The 14,963-nt window shown below is 39.4% G+C and overlaps 2 protein-coding genes across 5 annotated transcripts in view; one reads left to right on the top strand and one right to left on the bottom strand.

Annotated features, from left to right (window-relative positions):
- Window positions 1-6,669, top strand: LOC131670220 (pancreatic lipase-related protein 2). Its single transcript, XM_058945637.1, has 7 exons — window positions 1-198; window positions 2,741-2,858; window positions 4,058-4,206; window positions 4,355-4,609; window positions 4,958-5,149; window positions 5,218-5,386; window positions 5,462-6,669. The coding sequence occupies exons 1-7, from the start codon at window positions 144-146 to the stop codon at window positions 5,574-5,576; spliced, it is 1,053 nt and encodes a 350-aa protein (XP_058801620.1). The 5' UTR covers window positions 1-143; the 3' UTR covers window positions 5,577-6,669.
- LOC131670219 (synaptotagmin 1) overlaps window positions 6,614-14,963 on the bottom strand; it is a 23,472-nt gene continuing 15,122 nt past the window's right edge. For all 4 annotated transcript variants that reach the window (XM_058945635.1, XM_058945633.1, XM_058945634.1 and 1 more), the window contains 5 exons: window positions 14,372-14,566; window positions 14,095-14,271; window positions 13,773-14,024; window positions 13,324-13,541; window positions 6,614-13,200 (listed from right to left, as the gene is read on the bottom strand). In XM_058945635.1, coding sequence (XP_058801618.1) covers window positions 13,347-13,541; window positions 13,773-14,024; window positions 14,095-14,271; window positions 14,372-14,566 — 819 coding nt within the window. In that variant the 3' untranslated portion in view covers window positions 6,614-13,200; window positions 13,324-13,346. The remainder of the gene's footprint in view (window positions 13,201-13,323; window positions 13,542-13,772; window positions 14,025-14,094; window positions 14,272-14,371; window positions 14,567-14,963) is intronic.

Here is a 14,963-nt window from a genome sequence, read left to right on the forward strand (position 1 = left end):
GGCCAGCGCGGCGGACGGACTCGCCGGTCGCGGCCGATCGCTCGCTGCCATTAAGTACACGGACGCGTGTGTGCATAAGCGCATCGTCGTCGTCGTCGTCGTCGTCGTCGCGCGCACCAGTCACCGATGTCAGCCAGCGGGAGATGGCCCTGCTCAGCCTCGCGCTCTCCGCTCTGCTGCTACTGCGCCTTGCTGCCGGTGAGTACTTCTTCCATTTTCACAAGTGACCTGCCCGCTTTACCGTGAGCGTTACCCTCGCGCGATCCTTCTACTACGTTTTTCACCCCGAGATCAATTCAAAGCTGCCGGCTTCGTAACGATATTCCTACAGAGAAAGTCACGGTTATTCGTGAAACTTCACGATGAAGTTCGACTTCCGCGTAACTCTTTCCTTCTGCTTCTTCTCTTCTTCTTCTTCTTCTTCTTCTGCTTCTTCTTCTTCTTCTTCGATTTACCAAAGTTGTCTTGTTTTCTTTCACATTTAACAGTGCGCTTTCAGAAAACTGATGAATGCCTTTCGAAAGTTCTGTCGTCTCTTAACGGATATTCAAATTTCTGTATTCATTGGATACGCGTAGCGAGTACGTTAACGAATTTGATACATCGATTTAAAAATAAAAATTATTCAGACAGCGTATTCAAATTCACTCACGTGATAAATTATAATAAATCTCATCACCGAAGATGACGCTTGCCAAACATAAGCAGGCAGGGTTGGTGCTGCCAACAGAAACATGACGAGCAATCAAAGGCGAGTGAGTGCACGAGTGAAACCGATGTCAAACTTCACTAATTTTTTTTACCACGACCCACACGCACACGCCTATTATTTATGTTATTAAAAAAAAGAATACTAGGCCAGGTAGTTGAATCGAATTTTTCTCCTTCATTCTTACGCATATGTAATTCAGTCGTGCGAAAATTTTCACGTAGCCATTAATCACACATATGTGCCACCACGTTAGGAGGTGATTATATTTTTCCATTTTTTTCTCTTCAAAATTTCGTACGCGTAACACCTTACGTAACGTGGCATATTGAAAAATCTAAGCTTTCGTCGGAATTGCACGAAGTATTCAAATAGAGCTGTGGCGTCTGCTGTGATTAGCAAAGAATTTGTCGTGTCAATAATTATTGGCTGTATTCGTATACGCAGGGATATCCGGCACAGATATTACTACATTACACATGGTCACACCCACTCCTTCCCCTATATTACGAGAATATCACCGAGCTTTTTAAGCGAAACAATATCGCATGGCCGGTAAATATTTCCGGCACAAGTGCGTGCAGGTATAGGTTCCGCGTGTCCTTAATTCTTATGTTTATGAAAAACAGAAGTACCTTTCTCCGCGAGACAGGAAGATTGCACATGGAAATTTCCGATTTTGCCAACATCGCAATTACATCAATGTAGCCAACCTCTGGGGATACTCGAATGCGCATGGACTTGCTCGGAATTTGGGCATGTGTGTATCGAGAAACGTGCCATTTACGTAATTTTGTTATCGAATCCAAAAAGATGCAACGTACTTTTTCGATTCATTAGCTACCATAACAATTATTTCAGGCTGTTTGGAATTTTGTAATCTAGTTTCGATCCATTTATCATAGCGACATTTCAAAGCAATTTCAGTTAAAAATGCGCATCCTACACAGGAAGGTTTATCGTCGAAGATGAAGTAAATTGAGCGGCGCTTTATAACCAGATCGTTCTGCAAGTCACATAACTCGCTGAATCTCCGCACGAAAGCATAACTTCGCGAATTACAATTCGAAGCGAAATAAATGCGATTTCACACGCATTGCCTCGGCAAATCGTTGCTAATCAAGTCGGAATCATTTCATTCTCGCGCGAGAGTCGAGAATCTTCGGAATTGACTTTCGCAATTCGCTGACTCGTGAAAAATTCCATAAAAGTTCAAGTTCCGTCAGGTTTAAAAAAAAGCTTGAGTTTCCTAAAATAGCTCGTATACGTTGTTTCTGTTTTTGCTCCTTCGAAGTCACGCGTTGCGAAAAAAAAAATCGCAGTTTTTCTTACCCACGCGCGCGCACGCACTTCTCACAACCTCGCACGCGATTAGACCGCGTGCGAGGTTGTGAACGTATCAATTTGGTGTATTTCGTGTTTTTCGTCGTTTCATTATTGTTTTCACTGCAGTTTCGACACGGTAAGAAAAATAATGTTAGGTCCCGTCGAATAATAATAAAAGCGGGCGCGTCGTTTGTGTCATGCTGTTGCAACGTTGCGGACATTTTGCTCTCACACGCACCGAAAAATCGAGTAGCGTTGAATTAAAACGAAGACTTATGCAAAACTAAAACCTGCATTCACTTTCAAGTCTACCTTCAACGAGTTTATGATTTCGGTACGCATGTGCGTATACAATCGCACATTTTCGACCATAGTTTTGCAAAGCTTTGTAATCCCTCTTGAAAAAAGAAAAAAAAAAAAAAAACAGGAGGATGAATCCGTTATCAAGCGTGGTGACATAACTGATCGCTTGATCGTCCATTACAACACACGGTTGAATCTAGTTCGCAAGGTTTTATCGTAATCGCCGATAATACCGGTGCCGGCTTTCTCCGAGGCGCAATCGCCAACGTATTAATCGAAGATAAAGAAAAAACTTTGCACGACCTTCACCCGGTTACCGCGTGTTGTGCTCCCGTTAAACGAGAACGTTTACGGCAAATAAATTCACTGATCTTTACAGAACGTTTTATCGTTTTCTTGCAGTCGATGTGACAGCGGAAAACAAAAACAAATCTTGGCAAGATCTATTCAACAGTACTTCTTGCGCGAGGCCACCATTCACTTGTCCCTATCCACAAATCCAGTTTTTCTTGTATACCAGGTAAGATGCCGCTAGATTTATTCTAATGACTTTTTTTATTATTTACGGCACATTCGTACTTGAGATTCAACAATAATTCTTTCTAAATTGAAATCATTCACAAGCATATTTCTATTCAATTATTTTGATTCACTCTATTTACATCATGTGCAAATATGGTCTATTAATATAAAAATCCAGTCTAATCTACAAAAGAGGGAGAGAGAGAGAGAGAGAGAGAGAGAAATTAGGCGCTTTCGATCATTAATGACAGTCTAGCGTAAAAATTTTTGCAGATTAGCAAGCCGATCACGTAGCGTCATGTGCGTTGTAAATGCGAAACAGGAAGAAAGTTTCTTGCTCGCGCTCGAAGCTACTCGTAATTGAGATGACGCTAAAAATAATGACCATCGTACTAATCCGCGCGGTTTTTAATTTGTTACCCATCGAGTTCATAAATGTTTTACTGTCGTTACCTAAGAATTATAGAGAAGGTTCGGTAACCCTTTAAATTCAATGTTCACACACGCTCAATACGCAACGAAAACATGACTACAGGTACCGCTCCCCCACGAACAAGTCACCTACCTACGTTAAGCACACACGCTGCCGCAATGTACTCTCGCTTTCAAGATCACGATCATCTGCGATGGGCTCTCGACTGAAAGTGACCCCAATACGCGCGGCGGACACGTTGATAGCTACCTTTCTCCCGGCGACGGCGCCCGCAACCAACTCAACTCGAGTGTATCAAAGACGCTCACGTGTGTGCTGGTGCATGTGTATACTCTTAGTATTTAATGAGCGTTTGCGTCACATCGCGTTATTCACTTTTTATACATACTGTACCTCTCTCTGTTTGCTTTGTCGATCGATTATCCATCTTTCCAGTGACATTTTCGCTATTCAAATGAAAATCTCGATTCGTCAGATTGATTTTTTCCACGATGCAAATGCCAAGGGAGTTTCGTAATAATCGTCGCTAGAATGATTTTATATTTTTTTCGTGTATATGTACGTCACTTCACCGCGTGCAGCAACTGGATTGCAATATTATGCTAATGGTCATAACTATAAGCGTCTCGAGAGCGAGGTGATGGTCCTTGCATGCTGTTTTGTAATTTCGAGTTTCTCTTCTCTTTCTTTTTTCTTCTCTCTACACAATAATATAAGATAAGCGATTGACGTTCGTCGATGCCTTGTTTTTGTTTCCCCGACAGAGAGACGCAGCAGAGTCCGTTTTTTATAGACGTGACCCGCAGAGACTCCCTGTTCAAATCTCGCTTCAATCCGACTCACCCGACGAAAATTATCATTCACGGATTCGGAGGCGGCAGAAATTTAGCGCCGAGCACCGATCTGCGAAAAGGTATGCGACTTGCAAGATTTACAAATGCGCTTGGTTATAATGCGTCGCCGTGTAGTTAACGCGTGACAATGACATCGCGTCGTTGACGCAAAAGACCAAACGAGGCGATGTCAAATATTCTGTAAAAAACTGGCAATACCGTTAACAGCTTACTTCACGCGTGGCAATTACAACATCATAATCGTCGATTACGGCTCGTTGGTGCGCGAGCCATGTCTCTCGCAAATCTCTTGGGGTCCGGACTTCTGCTCGCGATGTATCGCTCAACTGGTACGTTACATCAGGGATCATCCACGTGGAACTCCCGTGGAGAACATACACATGCTTGGTTACAGTGTTGGAGCGCACATCGCTGGTCTTGTTGCCAATTATTTGCCTGACGACAAGATTGGCAGGATCACCGGTAATTATGCTATTTGCTTCGGATGCGAACGATGGATACATATATATATTAACAAGATTTAGTCACGTTATGATTTCGATCGTTGTAATTTCCGAACGTAATTAATTGATTTCGCTTATATCGAAGAGTCATCGCGCCGTTGCGAAATAAAATTTGCAAGTGCAATAATAATTGTGCGTCGACAAAGCCGTTGCGAAAGTTTTAGCACGAGCATCTTTCATGATCCATCGGTTCGTTCAGCGTAATCAGCCTTGATTGTGCCGAGATGCGATATAAGGAGCTAGCGATTTCATAAAAATCGTAATAAGGAACATATGGAATGGTTTTTTGTGGTGTTGAAAACGACAGGGCTGGACCCGACGATATTTTTCTACATGAATGGCAATCGGTCGAGGGATCTGGATACGACCGATGCACATTTTGTCGATGTGATCCACACGGGAGCGGGGATCCTCGGACAGTGGGGCCCAAATGGCCATGCGGATTTCTATGTGAACGGTGGATCAAGTCAGCCCGGATGCGCAACCTCGTCAATACTCCGTAAGTCCCAGGCACTCGATTTTTCAGCATCTCACAGAGAGTTTTATTCGTTTCGTCTTGTCGCGCAGAAACACTGTCCTGCGACCATACGAAGGTGACGCCTTACTACATAGAATCGATAACGACCAAAGTCGGCTTTTGGGCAGCACCGTGCGCAAATCTGTTCTCATACCTGATCGGCTGGTGCAACCCGTCCGAAGACGAGTACATACCGATGGGGGAGGATACCCCTCATACGTAAGTTTCTCAAGCACTAATGAGCAAATCAGTCTATCGAGGGACGGCTGATCGAGACATTATTTGAAATTTCAGAGCAAGAGGAATCTTTTATCTCTCAACAAACGCACACAAACCATACGCCCTCGGACTTCCCGTAAAAAAACAGCAACAGAGAAATCGGAAGCGATCCTCCTCCCGCCAGTATTAAGTCTCCTCAAGCAGCTCATCAATATTATCATAGAGTAGACAAAGTCATCCAGACAGCAATCAAATACTTGTATACATATACATACTGTTTCTCGTCACTACTTTCCATAGTTTTACATACGTAACTCGCGCAAATCGAGTTTGCAATCAAAAAAATATTAAGCGTGGCCTCGCACTTATATATACGATATACCGAAAATGGTATTCTTTATTTTCTCGAATATATATTCACCGACTGCTTCTATATATATATATATATACAGTGAGATGAATACATAGTTTTACCGGCATCATATTTTGTATTTGTATGCAAGATAGCTGTTGAATTATCTCTATTCTATACGATTTTTATGAATAATTTCTTTAATACTCGATATTCTCTTATATTTAATAAATTATGAAGCGATATTCCTCCTACGATATAGTTTGTAGTACGTAGATGAGTGATGGATGGTTCAACGGTTGAGTTAAACAAGGTTTTCAAAATTTTTAGCGATAGTCTAATGAAATGAAATTACTTGTTAACAATTGTGTACTTTGAATGTAAATAGCTGTTAGTGTTTTGCTTTGCGAAATAAATTTTTACACGAGCAATAGCGCTAATTAATCCTCCGGAGCTCAAGCTAAAAATGTCAATATGGCTGAAAAGAAATAAGAGAACATCACAATAATTATGTTAACAACAATATTTATTACATAATAATTATGATATAATAATAACTTCTATGGATTTACAATACATCGTTCGCACTAATCCTTAAATACAGTACGTAATGAAATGATTACAAGATTGGTTGATACACATCCTTCGTCTCTCGGCAAGCTTGGGGACGTCTTGTTATTATAATTATTTTTTCATGTATCTTCTTTCGTCTGCTTCACTATTCTTTCTTTTTGTTTAAATCTTTCACTTCTAATCCCGAATTATATGTAGAAATATCCGTATAATGTTCCAACACGTTTATATAAGAAGATTGATCCAATCTTTATCGCCGAGTTTGAGGATAAGAAATAAAAACAATCTTATTTTTTCCTTCATTCTTCTCTCTCTCTCTCTCTCTCTCTCTCTCTCTCTCTCTCTCTCTCTCTCTCTCGCTGTCTCAACAATTATCTCGATATCGCTTTCTACAAGTTTGGTACCAAATAAATAATTGTGATCCGAAGATACCTCAACGAAAAAGCTAAATAATATCAAACTCCCATCACGAGAGGCCCGATACAATTACACGCGGGGTCGCTTTGGTTTTTCCGTGAAAACCTGCTTTTCATCGCTGCGAATTTCGAAATACGTACGCAGATTGTGATACAACTCGGAAGATGATTCGCATTTGTCGATTCTACACTTGGTTTATAACAACGAAGATAACTGCAAATTCAACTCTGTACACACTCGTTTTATATATGGGTTTGCGCAACTATAAGAACATGCGACGCTACCGTTTTTTTTATTTCATTCGTTTGACTTTTATTTTTCTTTTCCAACATATCGTGATGTAGAGAACGTGATTTTTAGGCTATTTGTTTCGAAATTCTGCAGGTCGCTCATTTTTCTCCATTTTTCTTTTAATTTACATTTCTCTTTTTTCCTCGCATTGGCTGCAGTTTTGTTTCTTTACGGTGAAAGTCGTTTTCGTCAAGCGACTATAGTACAGACATTCATGGCAGATGCATATAAACACAGGGAAGGTGGATTTCATGTCTGGCGTCGCAGTTTATCTTTTTTTTTCATAATCTCTGTAAGGAAGCGAACAAATCGAAATGATATAGCGAATTAAACACGGGGAAATTTTCCTTTTTTGTAAGAAATGAACTGTAAACCATTTTTGTAGCTCGCACGAAGATGCAATTTTCTTGCAACAGACGAATTAACGTATACGAATTTCAGTCACGCGAGAAAAAAGAAAACAATGGATTACTGTCAATTTATTTTTCACGTAACCGAAATGACAGTTTTCATATTTCAATTTGAACATTCCATTAAGCAAGTGATATTAGTCTTATGCAAGTATACACACACACCCATAAAACATTTACGACTTGATTTCAGAAAGTGACGGATAATGGAAAACTGTCAACTCGTACGAAAAAGAAAGAATGATATATAAAACGACAAACATCGCACCGTTGCATACAGCGAGATAATGAAACAAGAAAATAAATCAGAAATACATTTGAGGAATATTTACGTTGAATGTCACCTATATACCACCCTTTTCACTTCATCTTTCATTTTTGCCAACCCTCCTTTCCCATTCTTATGATAAACGAAATAAGAAAACAAATGTGATATACAAATGCTTTAACTATTTACACAATTCTTGCGCTAAATATATGCGTGTGTATGACACACACACAACAAAATGTACGAGAAGGAAAATGTGTCGTCCCGCCGGCAAAACGACAATTGTCGAGTACACTAGAACTGTCCTTTTGTCGTTTCTCTCCCTGTGTCTCTACTGCTTCACGGGCAAAAGTGTATTACGACTGGATTACGTTACGTTCATGGTAGGTCATTTTAGCGGGGTACTTCTCGTACGAAGCAAAAAAACACAGTCGTCACAAGCAAAAATGTCTAATATCATGTTTTTCCTTATTATTAAAACTGGCAGAGGAGCAAACGCAATCCTGACGTGTGAATTGTTTCGTGCGTCGAGAGAGATTTCGCGAACTCGTTCCTTAGTCGCGCGAGCATTTGAAATGGTTTTCTCACCGCATAATTGTAAAATTTCTCTTCAAATGCACGTTCAAGACGCATGGATTATTGCACTTTCGTTCAATTTTCTTTTTCCTTTTAAAACTACGACGCTCGAGACTACAATACGTATCGACGAAAACAAAGGCAAAAGAAGACGCAGGAAGATGATTTTTTCACTTTTATCGGAGCGTACTCGAAAACTTTCATGGAGAATCATCTAAGTAGGTGACAACGATGATGAGTGCGATTGACGATGTATGGTTTTGCTCACAACTACACGCGCGCGCATGAAGTATCATGAAGGCAAGTTATATGTGATTTCGATGCTTATTTTTTACGCGCACATTGTTGTTTGTATTTTTTTTAATTCTCCGTCCAGATCCCGTTGAAAACGCTACAACTCTCTGAATCTTAGTCTCAATGTTCTCGTCATTGCTGTTCATTAGTTACTCGAAGAAAAGAATAAGAGCGTTGTGAGAGCAAATCCGTAAAGATTTTATTCTTTACTAACAATAAACGGGAAGAAATGTAAATGATACAGTATACGACGAACAATCGGAAAGAATCGCTGTCTCTCGCCGAACAAAGCTGAGTGCACGCAGGTATCGAGGTATTTATCAGTATTTAGGCACGTGGTGTGTTAAAATCGATTATACAACATTCGTTTCTCCGTGAATTTCGAGTACGCTCCTTGCGACTACCACAAAGCAAAGCATGCTCCATTAATAAAATTAGAATTTTTAAATCTATCTACTGCTGCTGCTGCTTCTGCACGCTTTATATATACGCGAATGTTCCTCTAACTATTATAATCTGCGTGGCGCCCCCGATAGAATAGTTTATCAAGCTCCTCTCGCGAAGGTTTACAATCTATATGCATGTGATTAGATGTATGTGTGTGTGTGTGTGTGAGATTGTGGCAGTATATGTCCCTTATACACGTGGATATGAAAGGTCGATACAGAATTTAATGCTCGGTGATATGACGTCTAATGTGTGCGATGTGCCATGCTTTTCTTTCGTCTGTTTTGCACTGTCTCGATTAGCTTCTTTCATTTTTTATTTTATCGTCACGCTCAAACCATATAGTTAACATATATCTCACCAAACGAATTTTTAACAAATCTTTAGTCTCTACGATAATAATTCAACAACAGTTAAAAAATAATTAGATTCCTCTATACGTTCTTTTTTCATATTTATATATTCGTGTCAACCTTTTTTTGTTTGTATTGTTTAAGTGATCGAGGTTGTCATAACGTGTGTAGATATACGCATACAATATAGTAGTTTTTTTTATTTAGCGATTAATTTTTTCACATTTCTTACGCACGAGTTCTTATATAGCTTAGTTGAGATACTTGATTTTATTTATTTATTTTTTTTATTCGGCTACTAATACAAATTCTTTTTCCATCCTCGTCTCTGTCTCGTCGTTATTTTTTTCTGTAAGTCGATTAATTGGTCCTGATGATGAAAAATGTTTAAAATGTTTCTCACGATCTATTATTAGGCGACGTTTTTTTATTTCCTCGGTCGTCCCCCGGGCAACGAGTAAACTGCTGAAAAAAAAGTGCAGAATGATGCTATTTTTACGCGAATATTATGGATCCTCGTCGAACGAGAGACGACACAAGAAACGTTTGCTGTTGTTTTCTGTGAAGACGATTTCGATTAAAAGACTAATTATACTAATGATCTGTGTCTGGCAACTAGAATTGTATTTTTTCGTTCATTCATCTCTTTGTAGATCGTTATTGAGTGATCATGAAGGTGTGATTGTGATTTATACGGGATTTCGTATGTGAAGTGCACGTGCTTTACGTAGTTATCATTATAATGCGCTATTTTATTTTAATCTGTATATTTTACTCTGCGCCACTTTACGAACGTACGTTTTTATTTTGTGGTTTCATTTCCCGCCCACTATAACTTTCCTGAGTGCTTTGTCATCGCTTATTAAATGCGATAATACTAGTTTTTGGGCGAGCAGAAAACGGATTTTTATGCGAGTTACATCGTGTCTTTCGTTATATTAGCGTGTAACGATCATCTCTGGATTTATTTTTTATACTGACTTTATTTACCTTTGATGCGTGCAATTTCTCTCGGGCAACTTACATAATATATATATATATATATATATAAAGACAAGTAACTCGACGAAAGTAATCGTGATGCTGTATAATGGCAACAGAATCAATGAGAAATAAATAGACCCTCTCTAATAATAATCTATCCCGGACGAAGCTTTTGATGCAGGTACCAACGAATAATCGCTCTTTCTCTCACACAACTTCATTCAATGGACAGTCTCATATTCATCTCGCTTGCCTTTTCGTGCAATTGATCGTTTCGCCTCGTAATCTTTCTTGATGTGTGAGTATGTATATGATCAATATCGCTTTTATACGAAAGGCCATAATATTCTTTATATCTTTAAATGGATTAATGAGAGTGATAGCGGCATAAATTCTGAGTGTGAAAGTCGATTGATCGCGACAAGTAACATATAGTTTAGTCTATAGTTTAGTACTATGATAGGGTCAAAAATCGAAATTACGTAAGTTTTCAGTTATATTACAATGATTTTAAAGCCCTCGGTAATTGTAGTAGATTATTCGCGGGAGGAATCGGCATTCATCTTTTTTTTTTTATGAAACACATATGAGAAATAAACATCTATACGTACACATATATTTTATGGCATTAATCAGTCAATAAAAAAGGGTTCGCTCGCAAACAATTTTTTAAATACAAAATTCAAAGAATATTCATGCATATATGCATAATAGCTTTGCAACGCGTTTTTTATAACGGTCGGCGGTGAAACGATATCATATATTTATATCAATTTATAAGCCTTAAGGAGGAAGTATTTACACAGAGATCAGAATGCGCATCTTATCGCAATAAAGCTATATAGCCTCCTGATCGTGACTTTGTCTATATGAGGGCCTGGGGAGTAACTTTTACGGCAGGCTAAAAACAATGTACACGTCGCAAGCACCAAGCGATGCGTGAGATGAGGAGAACGCTATTGTGAATTTAAAAACAATCGATATTAATATAACGAACTAGTGAACTTTATGACACTTGAGGTCTCTTCTTTTTCTCAACTGGAATGTTTATTTAATTTTTTTTCAAATAATACTCACTTTCGCACTATAATTCTCACGGGTTTTTTCTCAATACAATAGATTTTCTCAATTCATATAACTTACAATAACACCAGCAACACATTTGAGTATACACCTTTTTTGTTTTTTTATCTTTTTGCTTTGTTTAAATCTTGCAACCTTACAATTACATATATAATTTTTGCTCTTATATTTTTCGCGGCATTTCTTTCTTGGTTATAACAAAGAAGAATTTTTTGTTGTTTTTCCTTTTATATAAGTATTAATGACTAATACGCATGAATACGCCCTGTCGATATCAATCAGAATTATAATCATATGTAACAATGAGGAATATAACTATAATACGTGAAATACTTAGGTAAAACGCCATGGCTCATTTTTCCTCGAATATGTTATTATTATTTGGAAAAATTCTAGCAGAAACGCTCGATACGTAGAAACATGGAAAAGACACTTCAAAAACATGTTCTCTTTCAGAAAAATGCTCCGCGAGCTGCTAAAGAGATTTTTTTTTTAAAATGAATTTACATGCCTCTTACGTGCCATTCGTTTCTGTTTTACGCTTTTTTCGACAGAAGACAACTCAGTTTTTTTTTCCCCACTCCCTTTGCTTGCACGAACTTCGCGAAATTTACAGGCCGGTCGATCGCCAGCAGCGCTGCGAAGTCAAAAAATGAAAAAACATAGACGGAAAAACACCAAGAAGTTGACCCGTATCTCAGAAACAATATTCTGTAATAGGCCTTATTCGTGTTCTTCCTCTTGATAATCTTGACATTGATACCGAATGTAATTAAAAATTGTTTGTCGTGCGACGCAGCGCTGCGACGAGATTTCGCTTAATACGAGAAGCAAATATAATTATATAATATGTATAATATGTATATATTGTCGACGAATCCACTTTTGAGACGCAAACTCTCTGAGTGAGTGTAGCAATAAGTTTTTACTGTTTTATTATTTTTTCTCATTTAGTTTCTTTCGATCCAGTTCCTTTTCTATTCTTTTTTTTTCTTTCTTATTGTTGTTAATGGTATCGCGTGTATCAATTTGTTTGATAGTCTCACACATCCACACGCTCACGTTGCAACGAAGACAAAGCAGACAAAAGCATTGACGCTGTTCGAGAAGAAAACAGGAAGAGATAGGAAAGAATGAAAGATAAGCAACTGTACTTGTTTCTTACTCTTAACCCGTATATTTTACATTAAGTAATACAGGTGAAATACAATCGTAAACTTTCGTGGTTTTTCTTAAAAGTCGACATCATCTCGTTTGACTGATCAACGAACTAATAAATAAAAACGGCAAATTAGTGAGAATGACGTACGATAGACAAAGAAAAAACTCTTTGGAATGCTTCTAGTAGATTTGCAATGCGTTTTGCCATGCCCGTGTCTTCGTTAAAAAAGAACGCGCGCGCATTGCACGACTTCTCATTTAGTTTTCTTTTAATCTTGATTTTTCTCCTAAATAATCATATTATATAACTCATAACCGTTACATACTACAGATAGAGAAGTATAGCTGGTAATAGTAATGTGTATATACAAGACACTACACTCCATGAGAACATATCGTTAACGCTAACTCTTTTTATTTATCGTGATGGTGGAATATTTTCTTATTGTTATACTTTTTTGTTTTGTCTGGTTTATCCATTCATTTTTTCTTCGATTATTCTTATATATGATCGTTTAGTTAATGCCTATATCAAGTATTTTACTTGCTCTTTAAACTCACTCTTCGGTATTTCTTCTTCGTTAGCATGCATCTTTTTCTTCTTCCTGCAAGAAAGGAAGACAGCATTGAGCGTTAGCCAAGACAGTTTCTCGCAATGAACGAATAATGATGAGGCTCTATCTATTTGCAAACGGTTATTGCGATCATTTGTAAATGTTAATATGGACCTTTAGTTGGATTTAGAACCATCTTAGTCCTTCTTGTCCCCATCTTCGGGGTCTTTGAGCGTATGCCATTGGGCAATCGGACGCCTCGGCGACGCCAGCATGTCCGACCAATGCCGCAACTCAGTACCACTTGCATTGTAACCCAGCAAGACTTTGCCGATGGGCTCGGATGTGCCGATACGATCGTAGTCCACCACGGTCACTTGCAGATTCACTTTCTGTAAACGATACAAGCGCACACGAACATTTTTATTTCGTTTCTCTTGGCACGCCAACTGCGTGCGACTTTCGAAACGCAAAGCAACCACCAAATATGCGTGCTTCATTGACATCTTGCCAAAAGCAATGGTTATTTCATGCGCAGTAACCTTCTTGAAAGTGCAGAGATGCCGCAAGTAAGGCAATATTATGAAAAGTTGACGAGGCGCGAGAATAATCAAACGAATTACCTGAATCTGCTCGAACGGTACTTCGAAGGTGAATGATTCGTTGTAGTATGGATTAAGAGTGCACTTTTTGATGGACGTCTTCTTCTTCTTCAGCCGTTTGCCGTTCTGCATCAGGGCGATCTTCACGTATGGATCGGACAGACCGCCGACGTCCATTTTCTTCAGGTTCTTCGCCTCCAGAATAACCACCGTCAGTTTGCCGGCAGTCGGCACGTATCGCAGCGAGAAGCAGATGTCGCCGAGTTTATTGTCCTGAAAAGGCAGCTCGTGAGCAACGCAATTGTCGGCGACGCGGCCGAGAGGACTGAGCATCCTTGATTACCGGTCCTCCTTCGCCCTCGACGCTCTGCAGCTCTCGCCACTCCTCGATCGTTTGCGCCAGGTCGATCTGGCAGAGCGGCACCTTCACCTCGCCGATTTGGTCGTGCTTCGAAAATCTGTCAAAGTCGAAGATTGCGAACACCAGAGTCTTGTTCATGGCATCTGCGTACGGCACACCCTGCATCCAATCGATCGTCAATTAACGCGTGGTTCGTGTACTTTGCTCGTTAATAATTAATGCTTCAATTGAAGCCACGATCAGTCGACGCCTAATGTACCTTGAACACGAAAGTTTCGTTAAACTCGGGATTCAACGTCTTCCTGTGAACCTTCGTCTCGAACTTCTTCTTCTTGTCGGGCAAAAGGTAGACCTTGACGTAAGGGTCGGATGTACCGCCCATATCAAGGGCCGGAAGATCCTCTGCCTTGTGCACCGTCACCGATAAGCTATTCGAATTGAAGTCGTACTCCAGCTGCCGATGTAAAAATTACAATATTTATTTATTTATTTATTGAAAGGGCAACAGTAGTGTGCTTACCCTGTGCCGATTGATATATCTATCGATCGATTTCGACGTGCGATTAACAAAAAAATGACATTCTAAGAATACGCGGACAAATCTAATAGTGTAATGAAGCATGTCAAGCAGTACAGATTTGCCTAATATCCTAAGTTATTTTCCCATTCCTGCATCTTCTCCTTTATAGCCCGCGAACTCTCCTTTTTCTATCCCGGCATCCTCATTCATGCTTCCCGTCCTCCTGTCTCCCTACCTCGAACTTTCCCCTTGTACTGTATCGCTATATGAGGGGATGCGCGCGCGAGTACAAGACGAGAGAAAAGCAGTTCGCTCACTCACCATCGATCAA

The sequence above is a fragment of the Phymastichus coffea genome, unplaced genomic scaffold, assembly GCF_024137745.1.
Source record: "Phymastichus coffea isolate CEN01 unplaced genomic scaffold, Cenicafe_Pcof_1.1 PCOF00104, whole genome shotgun sequence".
Taxonomy (NCBI): Eukaryota; Metazoa; Arthropoda; class Insecta; order Hymenoptera; family Eulophidae; genus Phymastichus; species Phymastichus coffea.